Source organism: Urocitellus parryii, chromosome 4, assembly GCF_045843805.1.
Source record: "Urocitellus parryii isolate mUroPar1 chromosome 4, mUroPar1.hap1, whole genome shotgun sequence".
Classification (NCBI taxonomy): Eukaryota; Metazoa; Chordata; class Mammalia; order Rodentia; family Sciuridae; genus Urocitellus; species Urocitellus parryii.
In genome coordinates, this window is record NC_135534.1 from 192,242,170 (window position 1) to 192,266,377 (window position 24,208).

At 44.3% G+C, this 24,208-nt stretch overlaps 1 protein-coding gene across 1 annotated transcript; it reads right to left on the reverse strand.

The window, feature by feature from the left end:
- Positions 1 to 14,507: 14,507 nt before the first annotated feature.
- On the reverse strand, positions 14,508 to 20,601 carry Tex48 (testis expressed 48). The gene is made up of 4 exons (XM_026393359.2): positions 20,586 to 20,601; positions 18,220 to 18,351; positions 15,836 to 15,961; positions 14,508 to 14,611 (listed from the first exon to the last, which is right to left on the reverse strand). The coding sequence occupies exons 1-4, from the start codon at positions 20,599 to 20,601 to the stop codon at positions 14,508 to 14,510; spliced, it is 378 nt and encodes a 125-aa protein (XP_026249144.2).
- Between the last annotated feature and the right edge of the window lie 3,607 nt (positions 20,602 to 24,208).

Here is a 24,208-nt window from a genome sequence, read left to right on the forward strand (position 1 = left end):
ATTTCTGACAAGTTGTTTTTAAATCATGTATTTAAAAAAAATTGAGATATGACTTATATGCCAAGGAGTGCAGTTGAGTAGTTTTTAGTGTATGTTCAAGGCTGCATAGCCATCACTGCTGTTTAATTCTAGAGAATTTTCATTGCCCCTCCTTCCAGAAAAATTCTGAATACCTCCCATACCCACTAGCACTCCCGGCTTCCCTTTTCCTTAGCCTCTGGCATCCACTAGTATACTTTCCTGTCCACAGATTTTCCCATGTGGACATTTTGGGTAAATGTTTATTTGTATGAAAGGCCTGTGTTTCTGGCCCTCTTCATGGTTTTAAGGACATCCATGTTGTACGTATCACTACTTGGTTCCTTTTTATGGCTGAGTATTAGTCCATCACGTGGGCACACCACATGGACACACCACAATCCGCTGACTAATTGGGTTGTTGGTACTTTTTGGCTATTGTGAATAATGCTGCAAAGAAAGCTTACATACAGATTTTGTGTGAACATATTTGATAACATGTTTGGTGCTGCTGTCAAGTTTTGCTCTGCTGTTACATGGTTACAAATTGAGAATCATCCCCCATAACTTGGGGATGAGTTGACTTTTTTTTTTAATCTTTGTGAAACTTCCCCCTTCATCCCTAGTAGAGTTTCTGCCTTACGATCTACTTCGCATTGCATGGTAGATCAGTTTTCTTTTTTTTTTTTCTCTTTTGAAACGGTTTAACGTTTTTAGAGGGATTTCACAGCAAAGGAAGGTAAGAGATTTCCATGTACTCCCCAGCCCCACACCCGCTTAGCTTCTCCATGATCAGCATCCCCTGCCAGTGAAGCATGATATTGAATTTGATGAACCCACATCGACACAGCGTAATCACCCAAAGCCTGTGGTTAGCTTTAGAGTTCACTCTTGGTGGTGCACATTCTGTGGGTTTGGACAAGTGTATGGTGACATGTACCCACCCCAGCAGAAGAGGCTTTTCACTGCCCTAAAACCCCTCTGTGCTCTGCCTGTCCATCCCTTCTACGTCCTCACATCCCTCACCCAGTCGTTTTTCCCATCTCCACGGTTTTGCTTTTCCACAATGTTCTACAGTGTGGAGTCTTTTCAGATTGGCTTCTTTCACTTGGTAATATTCATTTGAGGTTCCTTCATGTCTCCTCAAGGCTTGATAACTCATTCTGTTTACCAGAGAATAATATTCCATTTTCTGGATGTACCTCAGTTTATCTATCCCTTTACTTACCAAAGGATGTCTTGGTTGCTCCCAAGTTTTGGCAATTATGAAGAAGGCCATTACCAACATCCCTGGGTGGTTTTCACTGCACACCCCACAGGAGCGTGATTGTTGATTGCATAATAAGAGTATGTTGAGTTTTGTAAGAAACTGCAAACCAAACAGTCTTCCAAAGTGGGTGAAGCATTTTGCAATCCTTCAGTAATGAACACGAGTTCTTGATGCTCCACATCTGGGACAGCATTTGATGATGTCAGTCTCCTGAATATTCTGAACTTTGACCATTTTTTTGTGTGGTGCTGGGGATTAGAACCCAGGGCCTTGTGCATGCAAGACAAGCACTCTACCAACTGAGCATTCCCAGCCCATGGCCATTTTAATAGGTGTGTAACCATATCTTATTGTTCCATCTCCATTTTGGCATATGATGTAGAGCATCCTTTCTTCTGCTTATTTTCTATCTATAGATCTGCTTGGGTGGAGGGCCTGTTAAGATCTTTGGCCCATTTTATTAAGGGTGGTTTGTTTCATTATTGTTGAATTTTAATAATTTGTGTATTTTGGATGATAGTCCTTTATTGGATGTATCTTTTGCAAATAGTTTCTCCTAGTTTGTAGCTTATATCTCACCCTTGCTATAATTACTCAGTTGTTCTAGGAGTCTCTACATTGATGATCATGCCATCTGCAAACAGTTTTATTTCCTCTTATTCTGCATACCTCTCATTTCCTTTTCTTGTATTATTGCATTGGCTAGGACTTCTAGTATGAAGTTGAAAGTAACAGTGAGAGGGAACATCCTTGCCCTACTTTTTTTTTTTTTTTGAGGGGGAGAGAGAGAGAGAGATTTATTTTTCAGTTTTTGGCGGACACAACATCTTTGTTTGTATGTGGTACTGAGGATTGAACCCAGGCCGCACGCATGCCAGGCAAGCACGCTACCACTTGAGCCACATCCCCAGCCCCCTTGCCCTATTTTTGATCTTAGTGGTCAAGTTTCTAGTTTCTCAGTACTAAGTATATTGTTGGCTGTGTTTTTGTAAAAAAATTTTTTTATCAAGTTGAGGAAGTTTTCTATTTCTAGTTTACTGAGAGGATTAGCTTTCTGTTGAGTACTGACTACATAATACACCTTTGTTCATCTTTTTACATTCAGATTGTCTGCATTCTTATATTTAAGGTGTCACCCTTATAGGCACTTAGGATTTTCTTTTATGGAATTGTTTTTATTTATTTATTTTCTCACAGTGCTGGGGATTGAACCCATGGCTTTTGTGCATGTTATGCGTGTGCTCTGCTACTGAGCTACACCCCAGCCCTGAGTCTTTTTTTTTTTTTTTTTTGGAGTATTTGCTATGCTATGTCTAAAGTAGTTACTAATTTGGGCTTAAATAATACCGTCTTACCCTCTACTTTCTATTGATTTTTGCTTTTGGTTTTTCTCTCTTGCTGACTTTTGGATTCAGATTTTTGAAACAGTTGTATTTCCTCTTTTTTGTTTATTTGTTTTGGGTGATTGGCCCTGCGTCAGCCTATGAGGTGTATGCTTCTTTTAGTGGTCACCTTAGATGACAACACCCTCCCTGATTGCTTGGCGGTGTCATTGTACGTGAGGACTCCTAGCACTTCCTGGACAGAGGCCAGCCTACTCTTTCGTCTTCCTGCCCGCAATGCTGTTCTTTAACAGCTTCTAGTTCTTTCTGTATTGGAAATGACAACAGACATTGCTGTTAATTCTTTTTGCAGCCACTGTTCATTAAGCTCATTATCCATGTGTCTCTATTACTCTGTTACCTTTTAAAATTACTATTTGTTTATTTCTGTACTTTCATGATCTGTCTTACATTCGTCTCTTTCTCATTCTCCTGGAATTAACTACAGAGCTTTTCTTGAGTACGGTATGGTGTTTCGTATAGTATATTTAGAAATAGCTTTAGTATTTTCCTCCTGGTATAGATCTTACAGTGACAAATTCAGTTTTTGTTTGAAAAGTCTCTATTTTTTAATTTTTGAAAGATATTTTTGGTAAGTAAAATTTTGGTAAGTAAAAAATTCTTCAAGGATTCTGAGTCTTTTGGTAGATAAAGAATTCTCTAAGACCATTCTTTTTAAATTTTGAAATGGGGTCTCTCACCAAGTTGCAGAGGCTGGCCTCAAGCTTGAGATCCTCTTGCCCCAACCTCCTGAGTTGCTAGAATTATAGGTGAGCAGGACCACACCTAGTTTAAGATTCCTTTTTCTAATTTCCATTCTTTTTGTTTGACTCCTGTGATTTATTTTCTGATCCGTTGATATTGCCCTTATTTGTATTTAATTTGTTGTTAATTCTGTGATTTTTTTATGTGGTACTGAGCAGTGAACCAGTAGTGCTCTACTCTACTAAGCTATGTTCCCAGCCCTTTTTTAAAAAATTTTAATGTTTCTTTAATATATATTTTATGTAGATTTTAAAAATTTATATGATAGCAGAATACATTACATTTATTATACATATAGAGCACAATTTTCATATCTCTGTTTGTATATAAATATATGCACACCAATTCATGTCTTCATATATATACTTTGGGTAGTAATGTCCATCACATTCCACCATCATTAATTACCCCATGCCCCCTCCCATCCCCTCCTACCCCTCTGCCCTATCTAGAGTTCATCTATTCCTCCCATGCTCCCCCTCCCTACCCCACTATGAATCAGCCTCCTTATACCAAAGAAAACATTTGGCATTTGTTTTTTTGGGATTGGCTAACTTCACTTAGCATTATCTTCTCTAACTCCATCCATTTACCTGCAAATACCATGATTTTATCCTCTTTTGTTGCTGAGTAATATTGCATTGTGTAAATATACCACATTTAAAAAAATCCATTCATCTGTTGAAGGGCATCTAGGTTGGTTCCACAGTTTAGCTATTGTGAATTGTGCCGCTATAACCATTGATATGGCTGTGTCCCTGTAGTATGCTGTTTTTAGGTCCTTTGGGTATAGACCGAGGAGAGGGACAGCTTGTCCCCAGCCCATTTAATTTTTTGTTTTGATACAGGGCCAGACTAAGTTTGCCCATGCTGGCCTTGAATTTGTGGTCCTCCTGCCTCATTCTCCTGAGTTGCTGGGACTATAGATAGGCATGTGTCACCATGCCCAGCCTCGTCAACTGAATTCTTAACATCCTCTATTGTAGTATTCAATTCTATAATTTTTATTTGAATTTTAAAATAGTTTCATTTTCAGATGAAATTATCCATATTGTCATCTATTTTCTTCAATATTTAATTGTACTCATTTAAAAGCTCTTATCTTCTGACTCCAATATATGATTACTTTGCAGATTTTTTTAAAAAAAATTTAAGTCACTTTAATATGCCTTTTTTTCTCTTGCTTTAAGTCAGTTGCTCTTATCTTTTGACAATCCTGTTAAGTTTTGATTGAATGATAGACATTTTAAATGAAAAATTAAAGCAATATTCAAGGGTTTTGATCTTCCATTAGAGAGGATTTACTGCTGTTTCTGGGAAAAGTAGGGTTGAGATAAATTTGCTCCTGGGGGTGGGGTGGGGGGGTGGGGTGTTCCCATCCCCCATCTCCAGCTGAGATCCAGGCCTTGAATGTTCTAGAAACATGCCCACTCAGGGGAACTCCCCCATTGGTGGAGGACACTAGGAGAAGTTGCTAGTTGCAAAGTGCTGCTGGTCTCCACTTACCTTAGGATTCCTGTGCTGCAAAAGCTGCCTCCACTACAGGAGCCAGGCACTAGAGAATCTGTCTGCAGGAGCCTGCTAAGGTGAGTGCCTCAGACCCAGGAAGGAGTCTCCAGCACACTCTACTGGCCAAGTTGGACATTGCACTTCCTACCAAGGAAAAGTAAAGGGCCCAGCTCCATTTCTGAAGAGCAGGCAATGAACAGTCAATATGAGGCCAAGAGCAACAACTGAATTTCATTCCACAATTACTCGGGGATAGCCTAGCTGAGTGGTTTAAGAGTGTGAACTACAGAGTCAGGTTTCCTGAGTTCAAGTCCCAATCTGCCACATATTAGTGTAAATCCTAAAAGATTTATGTAAACCTCTATGAGTCTCAGTTTTTTAATCTGTAAAAACGGGGCATTAGTTGTGTTAGGGTCCGGCGGAGCGTCGGAGAAAGAGACCACACAAGAGACTGGCTCCATGCAATTGGCAAAAGGGGATTTATTTGGGGATCCATTCCAGCGCGCTGGGGCTCTGTGCTTACTCAAGAAGGGAGAGCAGCCCAGAGCCCCGAGCTGAGGTCAAGCAGAGCTTAAGTATACTTTCTGGAGAGGGCGGTGGGCTTTGCATACATCCGAACAAATCATCATGAGGCGCGGGAAAATTGAACAACAACTCTGAGATGTGACTGGCACATTCATTGGTGGGAACAGGTTGGGCGGGGGTGATTGGTCATTCCTAAGCGGGGTACACATTCAAACTGATTGGTTCGGGCCCTGTGACAAATTGCACAGGGCCCTAGGCTAAATGGCCAGTAGGGAGTTGTTTTAACTATCTCAGGAATTCCAGGTTCTGGGTGTAACAGAAGAATTTAATAATACCTAATCCTTTACATTCAAGCTTTCCAGCTTAGAAACTTTACCCTTTCAGTTGTACTAACCTCTTTGGTTTATTGTACTGACTGGGTTGATATTTATGAAGCACTTTGAAGAGGACCTGGCACTGAGTAAGCAAGGTACCATACTTTACAAGTTGCTATTCTCATTATTCTACTCAAATCCATCCTTCACATTGCAGCCAGGATGGGCCTCCCATAGAAGGTATGAATTTTACCCACAGTATTGCCACATAGACAACATAGTTCTTTTCCCCTCCTTTTTCGAGTGGGTAGGCACAGGGACTGCTAATATGTTATTTTCCAACTCCCCTTGTTTATGATATTCTGAAAGTCTGTATCCCCTAAAATTCATTTTGAAATTCTAATTCATTTGGGAGGTGACTATGTTATGAGCCCAGGGCCATCAGGATTAGTGTTAGTGCCTTTATAAAAGAGACCCAAGAGAGACTCCTTTCCCCTTCCACCACATGAGGACACAGCGAGAAAATGCTCTCCATGAGGAAATGTGTCCTGATGAGACACTGAATCTGTTGGTGACCGAAATGTTTCCTTGCAAGAGATGCCAGGGTCAACTAGCTCCATGTTTGTGGGGATCTCAAAAGCAGCCTGGGAAAGGGGGAAAGAGAAAGGGACACATCCTCTGATGCGACCAAGGACTTTAATTGGAGGCAGATCCTCCCTCCGTGACTATTCCACGAATTGGAATGACTGTCAGGTGACACAGAGATGGCTCAGACATCTTCTCCTCCTGCAGGGGAGTTTCTGAATCAGTCTTCATGACTCGTGCCCACTGCCTTCCTCTTCATGGAGACCCTCCATTAGCTGTGCAGCTTAGAGACCCATGTTCCTAAATGCTCAGGGTCTTGCAGGGTTGCACTTCTTGACTATTACCCGTTTGCTGCAGGATTGATGTGAACGTCTCTTCTGGTAATCACTTTGGTAAGAATTTACTCTCAGATCTGAAAGAATGAAAGAAAAATATTATCTTGGATAAAGGCTTTGAGGGGATATATGAATGAATGGTCTTAATTTTATCCCACATAGGGATTCTTCAAATTCTTCCTTGCGTTAAAAGAAAATTCTGTTTGTTTGAGCTAAGAATGACTCCAAATTGTGTTAAACAATTGAGATTTGAGAGTTTGCTTGTTATTTCAACCTAACGTGGTTGATCCTGACTCACACACACACAGAACATAGTCTAGGCATCTATATCCATTACATCATTTAATATTTCCGAGAGCCTGCAAAGTAGGTAATGCGTTATTGCTATTTTGCTGAGAAAGAGGGAGGGTCAGTGTGGTATTCAAGCTTAGTAACTAGCCAAGGAAAAATTTAAACTGCCATATATGACTACAGACAGTGAGCTTAACTAGTATCCAATAACTAATATCTAACAATGAATGTAGTTTTAGACTGTCTTGTTATAGGTTTGGGTAACTCTTCCACTTCCACACCCCCAAAGGATGAAAGAAACCAGTGTGTCCCAGAAGGTGAGGGCTGGGAGAACAGAACCATTAGAAGGAAGAACTTGGGTGTTCTTGCCAACTGTCCCACACTGAGGTCTGCCACCTACTTAAGGACGGTGGATGACACTGTTGGGACATTCTTGGCTTGTGGGAGACAACAACAGTGCTGGAAGTTCCGTTACTGTCCTTGCAGCAGCAACAGAAGATCTTGGCTGCCATGTTTTGGGAAGAGGAAAGGACACTGGGTGTCTGACTCTGCAGCCCCAATCCCAGAAGCCCATTGTTATTTAAGCAGTGGGTCATACTGAACCCCCACCCCAACTCTCTGTAGCTCCCCATGACTGGCAGGTCCAAGCCTAGTGCCTGGATCTGCCTCTCTGGGGGCCAGTCCTTCCTCTACTAGCTAAAATGTTCTACCTGTGGGAAGTACTTGGAACTTCTGCTCTGCCGGTCTCTACCTACAGGGGTGCCATCTTGAATCAGCAGATCTTGGGGGGTCTGGTACAGTTCTCTGCATAGGGCTCTTTCCTAAATGAACATAAGACTGGCGGAAAAATGTCTGACCCTTCTTTGTTGAGCCCTGTGGTAGCAGAAGGAGCAGGTGGAGCAGCACACACAGGCAAGCTTGCCTTCTGTTTTCTAGGTGAGTGCTCTGGATGGGCCTGTAATTTCTTTGGATCCCCCTTTCTTATTTGGAAAATGGAGAGAGTAGTGCCACTTCAGATGAAGCGGTGTCTGTAACTAGCCTTGGCGCTGGCTGGTGCTCAGAGCACTCAATCTGCTCCTTGTCTCTCCATTCCTTCTTCATGTGGCTCCTGGGCTCCAGTTTCTTCCAGCTGGGCCCAGTTCCATGGGGGGTGTGATTATGAAGTTCAGCTTTGCTGGTTTAACTCCTGGCCCCACCACTAACTCACTGTGTGACTTTGCGCTGGCCCAGGTGTGTCTTTGGACTTAGGCTTGCCATCTGTGAGAGGTCCTTGGATTGCATTGTCTTTCCAAGGATCCTTCCAGCTCTAATGACCCAAGGTTGTAAGTCCATCTTATTCCCAACCTCTTTCAGTCTCTTCTAGGCCCTGACCAACTCCTCTTTCTGCCCTTTTTTATGTGGCCAAAATCTCACCATGAAAATTTCTTTCTTTTTTTTTTTTTTTTTTAGAGAGAGAATTTTTTAATATTTATTTTTTAGTATTCGGTGGACACAACATCTTTGTTTGTATGTGGTGCTGAGGATCAAACTCGGGCCGCAGCATGCCAGGCAAGCGTGCTACTGCTTGAGCCACATCCCCAGCCCTCACCATGAAAATTTCTACCATGATGGTCGTAAGTCGATCCCAGCCCTCAGGTTCACTCCCTGGCCGGCCTCCTTGGACTCTGACTTCCCATTCCTCCAGTCTTGTCCCAGCCCCTCATCTCTCTTTCACCTGGACTATTGCCTAAACTAGAGTTCTGCTTCTCCCACCTGGTCTTCCTTAAGTGTGTCAGTTGGAATGCGTCACCTCTTCCCAAAGCAGCCAGCCCTTCCCTGGGCCTCCCCTGACAGCTCATAGCCTAGCCCTGACTCCGAGCAGTCCTCCCGGGCTCTCTTTCCACTCCCCCTTCCCTCTACTTCAGCTGCACCAGACACGACTTCCACAGGAAGTGCTCCTCCTCTAGAGATGCCAGGGCTCCTCCCCCAGCCCCCTCCAGCTGTTGCTTGTGGGTCACTCTAGTGAGGGCTCCTTGGGCCTGTTGGCCTGACCTCATTCTCCTGTGTATTCTTCCTCTTTAAGTCCCCTTCTATCTCATGGTGTTCCCTGTTCCCCTTCCACACATGGTACTGCTCCGGCCCTTGTTGCACTCTAACATGTTCTAGAACTTACTCACTGACATGTGCCCTGGCTCCCAGAAGGTGCTGTTGGGTCTCCAGCACAGGGCGTAGGGCAGGTGTTCCATAGATACTTATGTGTGAATGAATGAACCAAATCTGTCCCACTTTGGGCCTGGGTACAAGCAGATGATGTCATTAGGGAGTAGCAAGGGGTGAGTGAATCATTTCTGTTCCAAGCAGGTCACAAGCCATAGCACACTGCCAGCCTCACCCACCGGCCAAACAGATGGGTGGCTTTTTGGATGACTAATAGGGTTACTCTAGCTGCCTGTGGGTGGGACCCCTGTCCCCATTTCCAGCCCAAACCTGCTTCTCCTCTGCCCATGGTCCCTATCTGGGGACAGGTCCTACAATTGACTTTATGTCCAGAGCCAGAATGGGGGCGGAACCCGTCCTCCTCTCACGCTCCCTCATCCATCCGGGCCTTTGACTCTAGCTCCTCCACACCTCCCCCATCACCTGTCCCCTGTCCCCACTGCCTGCTCTGGCCTCTGGGTCATGACACAGCTTGCCTCTGTTCTGTGGGCTCACTCACAAAAGTCCTGCCACTCTGATTCAGACCCTCGGTGGCCCGTGTCCTGCTGCTGCCTGGGGGCTAGCTGTTCCTCTGCCCCTACATTCTTTCCTCCCTTCTCCACCCATCATCCCTGATGGGGCTCCAGTGTCACCTCCTCAGGAAGCCCTCTCTTATGCTGGGACAAATTAGGGATTCTCACCTGTGGTCCCACCATCCCTTCCCCGAATCATGGCCCTTTCTGTTCCTGCACAGAGTTTGCCCAAACATGGCAGGTGCTCAGCAAATATTTGTTGAATGGACTGTTCTCACTCTCTGTTTATTTGCCTATGAAAAAAATATATGATAAAAAATTTTTATTTAGCATATATATTCAACACTGTCCATGAATTCAAGCCACCACAGATCGAAAATATTTGAAAAAAATGACTGAACATATACAGGCTTTTTCTTATTATTCCCTCAACAAATAATGGCTTTGGCCCAACATTCACATTCTGTTGGGTATTATAAATAGCCTAGAGATGATTTAAAATTCAGGGGAGAATGCGTGTATGTTACGTGCAAATACTAGGACATTTTCTAGGACTTGAGCATCCATGGATTTTGGTAAAGCCAACCCCCCCATGGACACCTGGGGACAACCACATTTACCAAGGATGCTCTGGTGCCAGGCATCCTGTGGGGCGCGGAGGACCCTGCAGTGAGCAAGAGTGACAGTCTTGCTCTCAGGGAGACAGGGATGGGTGCAGGTCCCGTTTGGACCCCAGCACAGGGCTTTCCACAGAGCAGGTGGCCTTTCCTTGTTGAATGACGCAGGAGCCCTCCTGGACGGCTGGACAGCACTGTGCTCAGTTCTCCCCCACTGTCCCTCCCGTGAACATGCTTTTAGCTCTCATAGAAATAGAGACATCCTCTCTCAGGTTCTCCCGAGCTCCGCGAGACCCCAGCCTTAGAAGGGAATGGGAGGAGAAACAGCCTCAGTGTCAAAGACACCGGTGTTCATCGGTTCAAAGGATGGGCCTGTGACATCCTTTGACATCTGGGGGCTCATTTCTTTTATTTCTACTGAACAATGAGTTAACTGGGCCTCAGCAGGGTGACTTGCTCAGGTGTCAGAGCCAAGAGGAGCAGCTAGGATTTTCCTAGAGTATTTTTTTCTTCATGCTGGATATGGAACCAGGCCTTGCTGTGCTGGGTGAGCGCTCCGCCCCTGAGCTGCTCCCCTGAGCTGTTAGTGTCCTTTGGTCTGAAGCTGGAGCCTCTGCTATGCTGTCCATTTTTACACCTGCAGGCAATTCCAGCAAGAGATTTCAGAACTGATTTGTTCTCTGAGGGTTTTGGGGGGCAGCCATTTAAATAGCAAGGCTCCACCTGAAGCTTGGCGGAGATGCAGTCCAGAGCACACTTCAGTGGACTTGGGATCCAAATTCTTGCTGCACCTTGCTGTGTAATTTAAGGCAGTTTTACCTCCTTGAAGTTCAGCTTGTTTCTCTCTACAAATGGATGGTCAAAATCTACTCCAGAATGTTGCAAGGATTGGGTGTCAGAAAGATGGCAAGTGCTTAGCGTGGTGTCTTCTGCATAGCACAGTGAGTGCTTAGTAACTCAAAACATGGTGATATAGGGGACACGTGCAGTGCAGAGGGGCCAGGGGGCAGTTTCTTGCACTACCAGCACCTGCCTCTAGATGGAAGCAGGAGCCAAAGAAAAGGCCCTGGGGTTGTCCCCTGTGGGCTGTGACCTTGGGTCTCTAGTGATACCTAAAGCGTGATATCCAGAACAGGCAATGAGGTCTAGCAGGAAGGCTTCTGGAGCTGGGGGAGCCCTTTGGGGCGCTCAGCACAGGTGGGGAGACTGGATCCAGAGAAAGAGGTCAAGGCAACTGAGGGGCGGTGAATAGGCAGGCGCCAGGAGAACTGGGCACATGGCTTCTTCCAGTGCAGAAATGACCTCTCCCACTGTGAGGTCTAACCTTGGAGCCTCACTCACCTGCTGCTGGCAGAGTGGACAGGAGGCTGTCTGTGATGTCACAGAGCCGGGAACCAGGGAATGCTGAGCCAGGGGGGTCTGGACTGGACCACAGAGGCGGGAGGAGGAGGGTGTCTGCTGAGGCCCTCTCCAGGGGTCCTTCCCGCTGCCCATCATGTCTGTCAGGTTGATAGTGTGGCCCTGCCTCCTGTGGCTCTCACCCTTCTTGGTTGGTAGGCTGGCAAGGGTGTTCTTGTCATGGGGTGCCAGAGGCAGGTGGAGCAAGCCTCAGACCCTGTCTGTTAAGTTCTGTGACCAAACAAGTCACATGACAGAGTCCAAGTGCACTTCACCCAAGAAGATACGGCAGAGAAGGGGGAGGAATTTGGGACCAATAGTTCCTTATGCCATGGGTAGATACTGTTACTGTACAGATGAGGAAACCGAGGCACAGAGAGTATGTTAGGTCTCTTGGCCAAGGTGACACAGTAAGAGGCGAGGCATTTTAGGTCCAGTTTGATACTGTCCAAATGCATTGTGAGTGGGTTGTAATAACTTAGTTCCTTCTCCCATGGGGGAGGGGGAATGCTCGTATAGGACCTGTTGCTGCCATCTCCTCCCCTCCTCCTGTCCTGCTCTCTGTGCTACACTTGCCCCAGAGCTGGGCAGGAGATTCTCTCCATGTGATTAGACTGGGGCCAGCCCTATAATCAGGGATTATCTCTAGCTCAAGGTCACTGGTAAGCAAACTTGATTGCATCTGCAGCTTTAATCCCCTTTGCTATGTAAAGTACCATGCTCTCAGGTTCCAGGAAGTAGGGCGAAGATATTTTTGAGAGAGAAAGGGCATTTTCTGTCTTTAAACTCTTATACCCAGAAAATCAGTGTGCAGTGGTGCTGTAATCACAACACCTATAATCCCAGCTACTTGGGAGACTGAGGCAGGAGGATTGCAAGTTCAAGGCCAGCCTGGGCAACTTAGCAAGACCCTGTCTCAAAATAAAGTTTTAAAAAAGGGCTGGGAATCAGGGAATGCAAATGAAAACTATACTAAGATTTTTGTCTCGTTCCACTCAGAATGGCAATTATCAAGGACCCAAATAAAAAAATATTAAAAATGCTGACAAAAATGTGGTGAAAAGGGTTTACTCATACATTGTTGGTGGAACTGCAAATTAGTGCAACAACTCTGGAGAGCCATATGGAGATTCCTTAGAAAACTAGCAATGGAACCACTGTATGACCGAGCTATTCCACTCCTCGTTATTTATCCAAAAGAGCTAAGATCAGCATACAATTATGATATGGCCACTTCCATGTTTATAGCAGCCCAATTTACAATAGCTCAGTTATGGAATCGGCCCAGGTGCCCTTCAATAGATGAATGGATCAAAAAAAATGTGGTATGTATGCACAATGGAGTTTTATTAATCCATAAAGAAGAATGGAATTGTGGCATGTGCTGGTGAAGGGATGGAACTGGAGAGCATCCTGCTGAGTGAAATAGGCCAGACTTAGACAGTCAAGGGTTGAATGTTTCCTCTCATATGTGGAAGCCAGGGCAGAGCAAGGGAAAGGCGGCTACGGTGGTGGGGAGGGGAGCAGCCATCATAATGCACAGGGAAGATCAGTGCAGAAGGTGGACCACAGGGGCAGGGAGAGAGGACGGGACAGGGGAGAGGAAATATGGAATGAATCGAGTTCTGTGCATACATAAATGTACCACAGGGAATCCCACCTTTATATGTAGAGAGTGCCAGTCAGAAATAAATAAGTAGGAGAGAAAGGAAGATCAGTGGACTCCACGGAGGAGAATGGGGAAGGGAGGGTGGAGGGAAAGGGGTAAACGAGGATTGAAATCAAATTTCAAGTGCATATGACTTCAAGTGAATCTGACTCCTGTGTATAACTCTGATTTCTAATAAAAAAAAATTAAGAAGGGCTGGGGATGTAGCTCAGTGGTGGGCCACATGCCTAGCGTGCATGGTGACCTGAGTTCAATCCTCCATACTGCCAAAAAAGAAAAAGAAAAAGAAAAAGAAATTCCCAGTTCAAACATCAAGAAAAAAAGAAGTAACCAAAAGAATGTATAAGAACAGAAATTAATAGAGTATAAACAAGTAGATCTAATTAGTTAAAAAAATAAAAACAATTAACAAAACAGAAGACTGGAGAAACCCTGCAGCAGATGCGACCCCCACCAAGGGTCTGAACCCACCCACAGTATGTGCAGTTCTTGGATTAGATCCTGGACTAATCGGGGGACAAAGGGGATATTTGAACACTATCATATCAATGTTCACTTTACTGCATTTGATAATTGTACTGTACTTCTATAAAAAAGACCTCCTTGTTTTTAGGAAATACACACTGAAATATTTCAGGGTAAAGGGGCATGAAGACTCCCCCTCCAGTGATTTTGAAAAAACTGGGAGGCAATGAAGCTCTTGGTGAATCTGGGTGAAGGGGAAACCTGCGTTCTTCCTATGATTCTTGCAACTCTTTGTATGTTTGAAACTATTTCAAAGTTATCCAAAAGGTTGGAAAATTTTTTTTTTTACGTTAGATGTGACAATATATTTAACAATGATGTTATCTATAGGTGATACTCCCTGGCCAGGGGGAGGGAAAAAGAAGAGGGACATGACATCTAATGCAACCAAGGTCTTTAATTGGTGACAACTTCTCCCCTGTGGCCATGTCAGGGGCTGAAGCTACTTGGTCAGGGGGCCCAGGGGTGACTCGGACATCTTCTCCTCCCTTCAGGGGAGTTTCCAAATCAGTCTTCATGACTCCTGCCCACTGCCCTCTTCCTCATGGGGACCTTCCAGCAGCTTGGAGACTCTGGGGTGCCCCCGACTAGAATGCTCAGGGTCTCCCGATGAGGCATGACTGGTAGGGCCACTGCTCGTGGCTGTAGCGGTTTAGATTTCTCTTATAAAACCCTTTTTGTTGATCTTGTGCATTCAGTTCTGAAAGGAGAGAGGACAACATGGTGAGCGAAGGCCTTTTAGGTGGGCTTGGAGCAACTGTCCTGGTCATTTGCATCCCTCTCTGATCTTTCTTCAGATTCCCGAGTCCCCTGGGAGCCAACGCAGACCCGAGCCTAGGAGCTTCTGGCAATGGTCTGGGGTTGAACTACCCTGGTGGATCCAGTGACTACAGAGAGTCTTGCTCAGGCAGTGGCATAGAGGGCAGATTTGGGCCCATCCTGCCTTGGATGCTAACATCAGCCCCTGGTGGGCTTGTAGAAAGTCTCTTCTCTTTGGGGGCCTCAGGCCTATTGGGGTGGGGAGGACAGAAAGAGGTTGGGGGAGCTAGTGGGACCCCCAGCTCCCCCCCCCCTTGATTCAGGTAAAGCAGGTCTCCTTGAGTCTTTTATAGGAATTCACCTTGAGTCTGATGTGATGTGGTATGCAAGGAGGTTTGGCTGATAGGGGAGGCTTAATGATGGGGCTGGGTGATTCTCAGCATTTTTTTTTTTTTTTTTTTTGGTATTGGGGATTGAACCCAGGGGCACTTGACCACTGAGCTGCATCCCCAGTGCCCCCACCCCCTTTTAATGTTTTATTTAATTTTTTTGTAGTTGTAGATGGACAGCATGCCTTTATTTTATTCATTTATTTTTGGACACTGTGGATTGAACTCAAGGGTACTCAGCCACTGAGCCACATCCCAGTCCTATTTTGTATTTTATTTAGAGACACGGTCTCACTGAATTGCTTAGCACCTCGATTTTGCTGAGGCTGGCTTTGCACCTGCGACCCTCCTGCCTTGGCCTCCCCAGCCACTGGGATTACAGGTGTGCACCCCTGTGCCCAGCAATCCTCAGCTTTTGAAGATCTGCCCTGGGGTGGGTGTGCCTTGGTGCACAGGTGCTGCCCAGTGACATGGCTGCATTTCTTCTTTCTGGTTTGTGCCCCTGGCCTAGATTGGACATCTGTCCTTCCATGACCCAGAGGCGGTTGCCCTGACTGAACTGTGCTCCGTCCACAAGCGTTCTCTGACCCTGTTCCCTGCCACACACCTGGGTTTGGGGGAACAACAGAGCTCCCTTCACTGTGCTCTGAGCCACACTTCCTGGTGGGCGTGGCCACTCTCTTTGCACTCCACTTAGCTGAGGTCAGAAATCTATGGGGCCAGGTCATCAGGACCTCTTTCCCAGAAGTCTGTTAGGACCCCAATTTGGGTCTCACCTTCAAACTCGGTGCTGCTGGAGGAAGATTTCTTCTGTGGATAGAGCAGGAGTTTCCCTAAAGACAAGGATGTGCTCATGCGCTTGGAATTTTGTCTGTTGAGCTCACTCTTCTGAAGCTTCAAATCTGTCAATGACAATTCCACAAGGTCACCTGGGAGGCTCCGAGGAATCATGGAAATGAAGGTATTTGTCCAACTCTGAAGTAGCACGTGGACATGTGGTGGGCATGCTGCGGTGGCCAGTTTCTGTGTCTCCCTCCTCCTTTCCCTTGAGTGCTTCCCCTTGGAAGCATGTGCTCCGTTAGAAGTATGTATTCAGGGCTGATATGACAATCACTGAGCCTTTATCACATGATAGAGCTCAGTAGGTAGAGTGCGTGCTCGGCATGCACAAGGCCCTGGCTTCAATCCTCAGCACTATACACACACACACACACACACACACACACACACACACACAGAGGCAAAATGTATTCATTTAAAACACTAACTTTTTAGCTGGGCATGGTGGTGCCCACCTATAATCTCAGTTATTTGGAAGTTGAAGGAGGTGGATTGCAAGTTTGAGGCCAGCCTGGGCAACTTAGTGAGAAACTATCTCAAAAAAAGAAAAAAAAATAAATTGCCCTCCATTAACATTTTTTCTATTTGTAAAAATGATGCATGACTGTTATAAACAATTTGGGAAATATTTAATAGTAGGAAGCAAGAAGAAAATGCCCCCAAATGCCTCTCCCCCCAGATATTCTGTTTTTTTTTTCCCTATGAATGTTGTTACATCACCTACCACATCCTATGTATTACCTATGCACTTTAATTTTTCATAGACTATCTAAAACATTTTTCTCATGTCCCTAAATTTTTAAAAGTAATGGCTGTCTAAGGTGTTAGGTGATGGATGATTGGAGGTTGATTTAACCAATGTTCTACGGTTGATGTTTAGACTCTTCAAATTTTGCTTTTATAAAGACTTGTATATAAGGTGTGGTCTGTCTCTACTTCTAGAAGTCTAACACAGGATTTTGCCAACAGACTGAGCTCTATTCTGTGACAGGGTGAATTGTACTGCCATTTACTAGCTGCTCACCTTGAACAGATGGCTCTTCCTTTGTTCCTCCTGGCAAAATGGTGTGCTCATTTTGGATAAGAATGTCCACTTCTTAGCATGACTATGCAGAATAAATAATATTCTTTTACTAGTAGCATGAACCACTGCAGCAGCCAGGGTTTATCAGATTGCAGCTGGATGTCTAGACAGTACTTTGCATGTGATAAAGGCTCAGTGATTGTCATGTTGGGAAAAGGCACCAGCAATATTAAGGTTCTTGATTTTTATTGGGGAGCTATTTCCAAAAGAAGTCTTTAAAAAGCCCTCACTTATGGATTTCTGGCAAAATGAGAACATTTTCTTGCCATTATACTGTCCCCCCTCCCAGAAAGATGGCCCTGTCCCACCAAGTGCTCATCAGTCTTAGCTTTGCCTGATTTTGATAATGATTTTTTTTTCTGTCCAACATTGCTGATTTTGACCCCTTCTCTGCTATGACCTTTTGTCTTGGATCATCAAGATGGATGTGTTATTACAAACTGAAGGCCAAGGGTGCTTTCTCTCTTTCTCTCTGTATCCTTAATATGCTGGTCAAGGAAGTCTTGTGTCCAGATAGCTAAAGATGAAAAAGAAATGGTTTATGTGTCCTAGGCTTAGCATGAACAAAATATAAACTTCATTTTGTAAATCATTGAGATGTCAAGGCTTATTTGTTTTAACAGCAGAGCCTACCCTAACCTAACTGGTTCCCATATAGTGTCCATTTCTTGACTGCTTGCTTTGTGCCAGGCCTTGTGCTAAGTGCTTATGTATATGCCTCATTTTATCCTCCCAAAGATCCTTAAAAGAAACAATGAATTATAAATGTTCTTATTTTAAGGTGAGAATAATTGAGGTTCAGAGTGGCTAAGTGACTTGCCCAACTTCTGTGGTAAAGCTGAGATTCAAACTAGTGTGTATAGACCCAAAAGTAGTGGAAATCTTATCTACTATATTATCTTTAGTCTAGTGTTTCTTGAAGTATAATATACCTACAAATATCCCTGGAGATTATGTTAAAATGCAGGTTCTCATTCAGTGTGTAGGACTGGAGCAGGGTCTGAAAATGATCCTAACGAGTCCCTAACAAGGTGATGCTGATATTTCAGGTCCATGGTCCACAAGAATTTAATCTCTCTTGTTTATTGGATTGGGGACCAATGCACCTAATCTCCATCTCATTTTAGGTTGGAAAAACCATTCAAAAGATGTAGGAAACCCAGGGGCGTCTCAGCAGGAGGGAATGAGCAAGCAGAGGTCTTAGGAGGCCAGGCACTGCTCTTTTCTGGTACGTACCCACTGTTGATGGCTGATTCTCCTGGGTTTGACTGGGAACCTTAGAGTCATCAGAGGCTTGGGTATCCTCACAATACCTGCAGCATGAACAGAAGATCTTCGAGGCCAAGTTTTGGTGAGTTTCTGTGGAAGCTAAAGGAATGGGGCCATGGGTTCTGGGGTCTGAATTCTATATGCCTATTGGAAATTTACTGTGGTGAAGGTTATATTGGGTCAGCTTCTCTCAAGGCATGATAATCCTCCCCTCTGCCAATCATTGCTAGCCTCCCACAACCTGGAGGTCTCTCCTAAAGTCATCTATCCTATCCCATCCCAAATTTTCTTACCCATGGAAAGGAGTTGGAAGCCTCTATTCTTCCAGCTTTATCTGCAGGATGCCTTGTTGTGTCAGCCGATCTTGAATTAGAGCCCAGTTCCCTGGGCAGGGCTGTTTCCTGGATGAACATAAGACTGTAACTGAAAAACGCCAGCCCTTGACCTGTGCTCACACTCTAGCTAGGACCCACCACAGCCAAGTGTCAGGTCCTGCAGAAGTGGGCAGAAAATGCTCAGGCTTCAGATAGATTACATTCTTCCCCATTTCTAGACGTATGTTCTGGGGCAGATTTCTTCATATGCCTCATCACGTGGGAAATGGGAATAACAGTGCCTACTCTGCAGAAGTACAGGGTTAAATATAGGCAAAAAGACTGACATGCAATAAGTGCTCAATGGACATTCTATTCCATTCCATTCCCTTCTCTTCCCCTCCAGAGCTCATTGCTTCCAAATTATCCCAAATAGTCTAGCTTCTATAGGAACCTGGTAAGGAAGCACATAGTTATGCAGACTTAAATCCTGGTTTTGACACTAATATGCTGCATGGCTTTGGGTAAGTCCATGCTTGTTGCTGTCTCAGGCTCCTTTGCAGAGATAAGAGGAAATTAGGTTAGATGATGTCTTCAAGGATCTTTCTAGTACGGATGGTCTAGAAGTACAAGGTCTTATTTTAGTCCTAAACTCCCTCCTTTGTATATTGACTTTTCTAAAACTCCAGATGCTTTCTGTTTTTGCTTTTTGTTCTATGGAAAAACTTCCTTTTAGGAAATTCTTTTCATGGTATTGATTAAGTGTCCCTCCCACACTCAGTTCACTGCATGCATTGCCTCTCTCATGGGCACCTGCTTTTCACTTTTTCAGGTGGTGTGCCCTTGTCCAAAGTGCCATCATCCCTTGCCTGAATTATTTCAATAGCCTCTGATCTGGACTCCTGTTTCTTTTACCCTTAGTGATTAATACAAAAGCTAGGTAGTCCTGTTCAAGTGCATCATGTTGCACTTCTCGAAATTCCCATGGACAGAGAGAAATGGAAATGACATGTGAAGAGATATAGTATCAAGGAAAGAAATGAAAACTCTGAACTAGAATCAAACAGAAATTCTAGTTCTTAAAAAACCAGTATCTGAAAGAAAAACATATTGGGTAAGATCAATACCACTCTGGACAGCAGGGAAAAAAAATGACCTGTAAACTTGAGAAAAGATCAATAAAAATCACCCAAACTGAAGTACAGAGTGTAATAAGATTTAAAAAGTAGGATAAGGGCAATAGTGACCCAAGAAATATCACAAAGTTACCATACATGGATAACTGGAGTCTCAGAAGGGGTGAGCGTGGCAGCATAACTTTTTTTTTTTTTTTTTAAAGCAAGAATAGTTAAATCTCTTCCAGATTTGATGGAAAACATCAACACAGGTGTTCAGCAAACTCCAAACATGAAAACCATAAAATGACACTTCAGCACATTGTAGTATGAAAGCTAAAAATGAAAGAGAAAACCCTGAATCTTTAAAGCAACTAAAAATGAAAAAGAATTAAAGAAGAAAAACAGGACAAGAATTACACCTGATTTTGTGCCAGAACAATGCAAGCTAGAAGACGATGGAGTAACGACTTTGGAATTCTGAAAGAAAAACATTGGAGTACTCCATATTTATTGAAAATATGCTCATTAAAGTGAAATGAAAATATTTTAAAATATAAAGGACTGGGAGTTTAGCTCAATGGTTGAGCATCTGCCTAGTGTGGGCAAAGCCCTGGGTCTGATCCCTACACTGCAAGAAAAAAAAAGTTAAAAATAAAAAAAAAGAATACAAAAGATGCTTAAAGTTAGAAGGAAAATGCTGTGAAATGGACATATCTACATATAGGGATGACAATGACAAAATGGTAAACAAATGGGAGTAAATGCAAAAGATATTTTTTTCTCTTAATTCTCCCCCCTACCCCACACAAACTGTCTTTTACTCCTCAGAAGAAAACTCAAAGTTCTTACCTGGTTCTTGAGGTGCTCTGTACTCTACTCCCCACTGCTATTTCCTCCCCACCCTCAGCTGCTACCATGACGCCACCTGTGATCCTTGCCCTTCCCCCGTGGATCCCATCCCAAGTGCACCAGGCTCCTGGCTGATTTTAACACCCTCTGTCAGCAATGCTGGTCCTAGGTGGCTATATTCCTGTTTTTACCTTCAAGGTTTTGCTGGAGGGTTACTTTTTCTAATAAGCTTTCTTTATCCACTGCATTTAAAGTGTCTCCCTTCCCCCGCCCTCACACTTTCCCACACACATTTCTGTCATTTTCTAGCACTATCGAATCCTGCTTCCTTTCCTTATGACATCGTAAGCCACAGCGGGTCACACATTTCATCTGTTTTGTTTTTGCCTTGTTCTCAGGGTCTACAACAGCATCCCACAGAGTGTAGATGAACCATAAATGTTGATTTTTTTTCTTCTTTTTTACAGTGCTGGTGATTAAACCAAGGCCTTGCACATGCTAAGCAAGTGCTGTATCATTGAGTTACATTTGAAGCCCAATAAATGTGTGTTGAATGGACCAGCATGGAATCCTCTTTGTCTTGGGTGAAACATTTGCAGACACTGGAGGCAACAGGGAGTTGGGTGGTAACTTTTGCTCCGGGAGTATTACAGCCTGTAGGACCCAGCCCACCACGTGACTCGGATGGTTTTGGGAATCAGTTATAGTTCTGCTCTGTTTACTGGTGGGGCTGCCAACCTTTCCACTGCAAACCCACATTCCCTATTTTGCAGAAGGATCCTATTCTCTATCTCCAGATCCAGAAGCCTGCCAGTCTCCTATTTTCCTCCCACTTTCACCAGTCTTTTGACTTGACTTTGCAGATGACTTCAATCTGTCTGCTATCATCCATTGTCATTTCCCTCACCAGAGCCAAAGCCACCATCACCTCAAACTTCCCCATTGGCTTGTTCACCTCTCCAGAAAGCCAGTCTTGTGTGGCCCCAATGTAAACCCCATGTGACAGTCCTGCTCAGACCTTGCAGGGGCTCCCCAGTTCTGCAGAACCCAACTGTTTTTGTGCTCACACTGCCAATCTCTTCAGCCTGAACTTCCTCTGGTTTCACTCACTGCAGCTGTAAGATGCCACCCAGGCAGCCCCCTGGCCTCTCACTGAAGGATTCTGCTTTTACACTCTCCCTGCATCTGGGATGTTCTCAGCTCACTCCTTTACTCATCAAACACCAAGACTCATCCTAGGGCCTCCAGGAAGCTGCCTCTTACTCCTGGGGTGAGTTAGGGACCTCTGCCTTGTGCTCCCCTAACACCCCCACCCCACCCATCATGTCACATTATTGTAGAGCGACTGCCTGACTCGGGGGTCAATGTTGCAAGACTACTTGTTAAAAACATTGTAGCTGCCTATTTAGTTGTCAGCCATCTGGGTGGTAGCCCATGTGCTTTTCCCATTTATGAAGCATGATTTTATTGAGAACCTACTCAGTGCTAGGTACTGTTTGGTGCTGAAGATACTGCAGTGAATAAAATACAAGATAGACAAACATACCCCCATGTGGAGGCAGGAATAGTGTTTTTCTTTTTTCTTTTCATCTTTGTATTACCTCTACTCTCATCCCAGGGCTGAGCACAGAATAGATACAAGTGTTTGTTGAACAATCTCATGAGCTTTCTCTGGTTGTTGGATAGATCTCTCTCCCCTTCTGCTAGCTGATCTTTCACTTCCTACTCATAAGCTCTTCCTTGTGGATAGGTGCCCTCGTAGGCTAGACACTGTACACACAGATGTCACCATGTGTGGGATCCTGGGACCAGGAGCCAGTCTCATTGGGTGCATGGACCCCTATATCTCCAGTGGTCTTTTTGGATTTCCTGCCAGATGAGTTTCCAACATGGTTTGAGTTGTGATGTATCCCCCTGAGCTCTCTTTAAGTATATGGTGAGCTCTCTTTAATGAATTTATTTTCCTTTTATAAACAAATAGAAATTTATATCAGATAGTCGGATATTTGGTTTTGGAGATGCACCATTTAGCAAATGTCCTTGCCGTTAATCTGCTTGATCTTCTGCTAATTGCCTTAGCAGAAGCAATTTTCTTCATCCACAAATGTGCCTCCCGGGGTTTGCTTTGTTCCAGATTGCCTGTGCTCGCTGGGCGGAAGGAAGTGCCTCACAGGCCAAGAGTGGAGTCATGGGCACAGCCAGTCAAGCCTCCTCGGGTTGGCCCTGAGAAGTAGGGCTGGAGTGCAGGTAGACTGATGATCCGTTTGTATGAAGGATTTGGCTCAACTGTTGACTTGGGTCCTCCAAAACTTTTGTGAGCACATGTTCTGTCTTTAATTTCATAAAACGAGACCCCTTCTAAGGTCTGCATCCTGGTGGGTGATTTCCAGGTCATTGGTCATAGGGCCTCTTGGGGCTCTGCTTGGCTCAGGGATTCCAGGCGCCATGCAGTGCCTGAGTACATATAGGAACTCTTTCCTGTTGGTCCTGGCCTCCTTTACATTAAAACTGTCACCCTTTTCTGGGAAAACTCCTGCTTCATACACATTCTTCCACTCTATGTACTCTTCTGTGCTTATTTTGATAATTTGCAAAATTTTACTAGATGGCTTAGAAGTACCAAAGCCCTTATGAAAGATCTTTGATGTAAAAAATAAAATAAAACAAAATGAGATTTAAGAGGGTCTCTAGAAAAGAGAGAAGAAAAAACAAATCAAAACAAAACAACAAATGCTCAATTCTGGGTTTATATACAATGGAGTATTACTCTGCACTAAAAAATGACAAAATCATGGAATTTGCAGGGAAATGGATGGCACTAGAGCAGATTATGCTAAGCGAAGCTAGCCAATCCCTAAAAAACAAATGCCAAATGTCATCTTTGATATAAGGAGAGCAACTAAGAACAGAATAGGGAGGAAGAGCATGAGAAGAAGATCACCACTAAACAGGGACGAGAGGGGGGGAGGGAAAGAGAGAGAGAAGGGAAATTGCATGGTAAAGGAAGGAGACCCTCATTGTTATACAAAATTACATATAAGAGGAAGTGAGGGGAAAGGGGAAGAAAACAAGAGAGAGAAATGAATTACAGTAGATGGAGTAGAGAGAGAAGATGGGAGGAGACGGGAGGGGAGGGGAGGGGGGATAGTAGAGGATAGGAAGGGCAGCAGAATACAACAGACACTAGCATGGCAGTATGTAAAAAAGTGGATATGTAACCGATGTGATTCTGCAATCTGTACACGGGGTAAAAATGGGAGTTCATAATCGGTGAACTTGGCATGCTCTGGCCTCAGGGGGAACAATAAAAGAAAAATTAAATAAAGTTCAAACTCATACTCAAACGTTCTGAAACTGACTTGCTTTGCCTTTTTCTTTCTCTCTACACCCAACTTTTTCTTTACCACCCACTTATTCTCCTCCAACACCCTCCCCTGGATGCCTGAAGACCTTCTTCAGGGGGCCTCTTTCTAGAAAAGAGCAGGCATAAATCCCCATACGCCCCCAAACGCCTACAGAGGCAGGTGGATCTGGAGGGGCTGGGTCTCAACGGCAGGTGAGACTCCAGGGCAAATATTTAGAATCTTCCCAAACTGCAGAAGGGCAGAACGTTTCTGTGAAATTCAGGAGTCTGTTACTTCTTGTCCTGGTATATTTGTAATAGTAAGTTCATTT